The 6,000-nt window shown below is 39.1% G+C and overlaps 1 protein-coding gene across 1 annotated transcript; it reads right to left on the bottom strand.

The window, feature by feature from the left end:
- Positions 1 to 1,612: 1,612 nt before the first annotated feature.
- Positions 1,613 to 2,576, bottom strand: LOC127636430 (C3a anaphylatoxin chemotactic receptor-like). The gene has a single exon (XM_052116902.1). It carries the CDS (start codon positions 2,537 to 2,539, stop codon positions 1,613 to 1,615), a length of 927 nt encoding a protein of 308 aa, XP_051972862.1. The 5' UTR covers positions 2,540 to 2,576.
- Positions 2,577 to 6,000: the final 3,424 nt, after the last annotated feature.

Genomic DNA, 6,000 nt, shown 5'->3' with positions numbered 1-6,000 from the left:
ACTAATAATAAAAATAATAGAAACATTACAGTTCTACTTTTTGTTCCAGCCTGAGGACCCAACAATTGTCTGCAGGGATCTCATTATGCCTACACTGTAATAAAATTTTTATTCATAAAGCCTTCTTGGACATTTGGGTCAATTTAACAAAATGAAATATTCTATTGGGTAAAAAAAATAAATAAATGTATTATGAAGCAAAATTGGTCATTTAAATGTTACCTGATCATAAAAACGTTATTCTTTCTTATAATTTCCATTTGTAGAGCATCTTTCATTCACACAGCTCTTTCAAGCTATCATCTGGTACCTGTGTATTGACAACATTAAACAGTTCAATGACGAGTGGCAAATTCTGCATTAAATAGGAGAGCAGATTTGGGCATATGAATATATAGACACTGGAGCCTTACATTTAAGACACAGAATGTTCCTTTAATTCATTATTTAGTTATTAGCATGACCACATGCCATCAGTAAACACGTCATGAACTTCATCTGAGCTTATTTGTAAGCTGTAAGCATCAGTACTACCTGCTTCCTGCTTTTACACTGTGGCTATCCGCACATGACTCACCCTGTGGTCTGTGTGGGTCCTAATGCCCCAGTATAGTGACGGGGCCACTATACTATAAAAAGGATGAGACGTTAAACCCAGATTCTAACTCCCAGTCGTCATTAAAAATCCCAGGGCACTTCTCGTAAATAGTAGGGGGTGTAACCCCAGTGTCCTTGCCAAATTCCCCCCATTGGCATTTATCCATCATGGCCTCCTAACAGTCTCCATCCATTTATTTGCTGTATCAGTCCACTCTCTCCTCTCCACCAACAGCTGGTGTGTAGTGAGCCTACTGCTGAACTATGGCATCATCCATGTGGCTTCACACTTGAGGAGAGTTCACTGTGTAAAGTGCTTTGAGTGTAGTATAAGAAAAAGTGCTATATAAATGCAACATTCACATAGAAAACCACTTTCATGAAGCAGATAATTCTGAAAATTTGGTTAAATATGATTTACACTAATAATAATGAATAATCTCTTTAATAATTAAAAGGTTTAAAGGTCATAAAAAAATTGAAAATTAACATTTCTAACACATTTTATACATCACTCACTTCTGATAACTGCATAGCAACATTAAAAAGAGAAAATAGAAAATATTTAACAGCAAAATTATAAAATGACTGAAATAAATGTGATAAAAAGCAAAACAGTAAAAGCTGTATTCATGTTGAACATTTGCATTATACATGAGAGCAGTTTTGGGGGAGTTTAATATCTCCATTTGTTTTAAGACTTCACAATAGAGACCATGTGAGGGAATATATCACTAATAAACTTCTGATAAATATTATACAAAAAGTGTTTTTTCATATGAATTATCAAATTCATATATTCACTGAAATGAAAAGAAGAAGAGTGGACCAGACACACTTCCTAATATTGAAACACACTAGAATAAGCTTCTTATTTATTCATTTGGCTACTTGTACTTGTATGATTCATTATTTAATTTCTTAACATCTGATACTCTTATAAAAGCAAATAATGGGGCAAAGAAGAAAAACTGATTCATCAGAAAAGACAAAAAAGAAACGAGTTATAATCAAACTACAATGATTGTATTTGTTGTGTCTCGGTGGATTGTGGTATTTGTATCTCCTCCTCAGAGAAAGCTCTTTCAAAAACATGTTTTAACTTTAATGAAAGTTTAAACTTCTCCTTAATATCCTGCCCTATGAAAAAATACAGAACTGGATTCAGACAGCTGTTGAAATACGCCAAAGAGATGACCAATGGGGCAAGTCTATCGGCCAACATGACACTTTCATTCACACCAAATATCCAGAGCAAATCCACAATGTGGTACGGCAGCCAACACAGAAAAAATGCCACAATAACAGCCGACATGATGCGAAACGCTCGTCCAGAGTGAAAACGACTCCTGCCCAACTTTCGTGTGATGAATCCATAACATGTGACGATGCATATGAGAGGAATCAAAAAACCAATCACAAACCTGATTATAGTCAACTTTCTATAAGTTTGAAAGTCATCACCAAAAAACGCTAGACAGTGTGTGTTGTTATTATATTCAAAGGTTCTTGTTAATATCATAAAGGGCACATCAAGAGTTATAGACAGGATCCAGGCCGCTCCACAGGACAGTCGCGCAAGCAACAGACTTCGATGATTTTTAGCCCAAACTGGAGTGATCACCTGTGTAAACCGATCCAGACTAATCAAACTCAAGATGAAGACACTAGCAAACATGCTGACATACATAACAAATCGAAGAATCTTGCAAATGACAGATCCTAATGGCCAGTGATCAAGAAATTTCCCTATTAAAATGAACAGTGGGGAAAAGCAGCACAGGAGGTCTGCAATCGCTAGATTAAGGAACCATATCGTATTAACGGTCCTCTTCATCTTCATTCCAGCGATGTACACAACAAAGACATTTCCTGGAACTCCGAGGAGAAACGTCAGATAGTAGAAGATCTGAGAAATCACTGAGAAGTAATAATTATCCATCACTGTGATTGAACTGATGCTGTCCAATGCGTCTCGTTTATCCTGTTAATATCACATTACATATCAAATGTCACATCATGAGTCATATTTATGCATCCTACCTTTAAACAACATAATCATGTATTTATACATCTTGCATTTTCCATTCATACATTCATAGAATTTGTAATAAAACATTTTTGAGTCAGATAATCAAATATAATTTAAGTCAAATATCTTGGTAGTTTATGATACCATTTTCTTACCTTGTTGGCTGCTCAAGTGATACTGATCTAAGAAATGACAGGAAGACTAAATACTGATTTCCCATGAAGAAATTCTACAGATGTGGTCACAAGATGATTCTGTAGATACCAGGGCTGCAAACCAGTCACGCAATTGACACTTATCTCATGCCACACATCCATTTCCTCACGCAGTGATAACGTCACACCTATGACCTATTGCTGTCAAAGAGTCTGTCAAAAAGTCTTTTGTAAGTCGCTTTGGATAAAAGTGTCTACCAAATGAATAAATGAATAAATGTAAATGTAAAGACTTCACTATCCACACTGAGAGCTTGAAGTTTTGGTGCTCAAAGTTATTTTTATTGGAAATTCAGTTTGAAATGAACTTCCAGTGTGACTGTCACAATTGTTCTCTCTTCAAAGTGCCCTTCCTTCTTATGATGTTTGGAATACAGGATTGGCTTCGTTTTTGCATCTACACTAACCTAAAGGATTATTAGGAACACCTGTTCAATTTCTCATTAATGCAATTATCTAATCAACCAATCACATGGCAGTTGCTTCAATGCATTTAGGGGTGTGGTCCTGGTCAAGACAATCTCCTGAACTCCAAACTGAATGTCAGAATGGGAAAGAAAGGTGATTTAAGCAATTTAGAGCGTGGCATGGTTGTTGGTGCCAGACGGGCCGGTCTGAGTATTTCACAATCTGCTCAGTTACTGGGATTTTCACGCACAACCATTTCTAGGGTTTACAAAGAATGGTGTGAAAAGGGAAAAACATCCAGTATCGCGGCAGTCCTGTGGGCTGAAAATGCCTTGTTGATGCTAGAGGTCAGAGGAGAATGGGCCGACTGATTCAAGCTGATAGAAGAGCAACTTTGCCTGAAATAACCACTCGTTACAACCGAGGTATGCAGCAAAGCATTTGTGAAGCCACAACACGCACAACCTTGAGGCGGATGGGCTACAACAGCAGAAGACCCCACCGGGTACCACTCATCTCCACTACAAATAGGAAGAATAGGCTACAATTTGCAAGAGCTCACCAAAATTGGACAGTTGAAGACTGGAAAAATGTTGCCTGGTCTGATGAGTCTCGATTTCTGTTGAGATATTCAGATGGTAGAGTCAGAATTTGGCGTAAACAGAATGAGAACATGGATCCATCATGTCTTGTTACCACTGTGCAGGCTGGTGGTGGTGGTGTAATGGTGTGGGGGATGTTTTCTTGGCACACTTTATGCCCCTTAGTGCCAATTGGGCATCGTTTAAATGCCACGGCCTACCTGAGCATTGTTTCTGACCATGTCCATCCCTTTATGGCCACCATGTACCCATCCTCTGATGGCTACTTCCAGCAGGATAATGCACCATGTCACAAAGCTTGAATCATTTCAAATTGGTTTCTTGAACATGACAATGAGTTCACTGTACTAAAATGGCCCCCACAGTCACCAGATCTCAACCCAATAGAGCATCTTTGGGATGTGGTGGAACGGGAGCTTCGTGCCCTGGATGTGCATTCCACAAATCTCCATCAACTGCAAGATGCTATCCTATCAATATGGGCCAACATTTCTAAAGAATGCTTTCAGCACCTTGTTGAATCAATACCATGTAGAATTAAGGCAGTTCTGAAGGCGAAAGGGGGTCAAACACAGTATTAGTATGGTGTTCCTAATAATCCTTTAGGTGAGTGTATATATCTTTACAACATTTGATCAGTGCATTGGTATTTTTCATGTGGTGGATCCATTAGAGTGGGGCGTGATCTGAGCAGAGGGTGAAGGCCCACCCCAACAGGTAGTACTGGAGAGTGAGGACCACTCACTTGATAGCGAGACACTCCTTTTCTACAATGCTGTACTTCGTCTCCCTCAACGAGAGCTTGCAGCTAATGTTCATCACAATGCGCTCTTCCCCCTTCACCACTTGCAAGAGCATGGCCCCAAGCCATCTGTCTGAAGTGTTCGTCTGCAAGATAAAAGGGAGGGAGAAATCGGGTGAATGTAAAAGCGCCCCCCCGCAAAGTGCGGCTTTAACCTGTGTGATTAACTGTTGGCACTGCTCCGTCCACTGGACCGGGTCTGGATCTCCCTTTTTAGTGAGATCAGTCAGCGCGGCTGGTGACATCCGAATAATTAGGTGAATAATTAAATCTCAATAGCCAGCCAGCCCCAGGAACTGTCTCACCCTCTTGTTGGTCATGGGGTGTGCAGGTCGCAATCGCCGCAGTCTTGTCAATTTTGGGACGCACCTGCCAGTGACCCAAGTGGAATCCCAGATATTGTACCTCCACCCACGTTGAATGAAATATGATGCTTTAAAAATGGTATAAAACACAGGTTATATTGTGCTTGTGTAACGCTGTTAAATGAAGGCACAAATAATAAATCAACAGTCAAACGATTTAATAAACACATAAAAAGATGGACCCATACACAAGAACACGCATTTGAACCAACAGTGTTCCAGAAATATCTGAAAACGAAGACAGCTGCCTCATCAAAGGTACTTTTAATTTGTTTTTCGGCATCAGCAACAGAGAGCATGTGCTGTAATTTAGCAATATTTCTCGGGTGGAAGAATGCTGTTCTACAAACATTGGTAATTTGATTTTCAAAAGGACTGATTGGTATCAAATATGACACCTAAATTCTTCGCTGTTGTAGATGATGTAACAGTACATCCATCGAGAGTCAAATTATATTTTGGTGGCTTATTTTTAGAGTTTTTTGGTCCAATCATTAGTACCTCTGTTTTGTCAGAATTGAGTAGAAGGACATTTATGGCCATCCACTCTTTTATTTCATTGATACTATGCTAATTTGGAGAATTGTGAAATCTCATCAGGTTTGAAGAAAAATAAAGTTGTGTTTCGTTGGCATAACAGTGGAAACTTATTCCACGATTCCTGATAATATCTCGCAGGGGAAGCATATACAAGGAGAAAAGCAGAGGCCCTAAAACTGATCCCTGTGGCACTCCATACTTTACTTATGTTAGGTTTGACAATTCCTCATTTACATAGACAAAGTGGTAGCGGTCTGCTAAATAGGACCTAAACCATGCTAATGCAACTCCACAAATGCCAACATAATTCTCCAGCCTATTCAAGAGAATGTCGTGATCTATCGTGTCTAATGCAGCACTAAGATCTAAAAGCACTAGAAGAGAAATGCAGCCGCGATCAGATGATAAGAGCAAGTCATTAGAAACTCTGATAAGTGCA

The sequence above is a fragment of the Xyrauchen texanus genome, chromosome 44, assembly GCF_025860055.1.
Source record: "Xyrauchen texanus isolate HMW12.3.18 chromosome 44, RBS_HiC_50CHRs, whole genome shotgun sequence".
Lineage (NCBI taxonomy): Eukaryota > Metazoa > Chordata > Actinopteri > Cypriniformes > Catostomidae > Xyrauchen > Xyrauchen texanus.
This window is presented reverse-complemented; position numbering and strand designations above follow the sequence as displayed.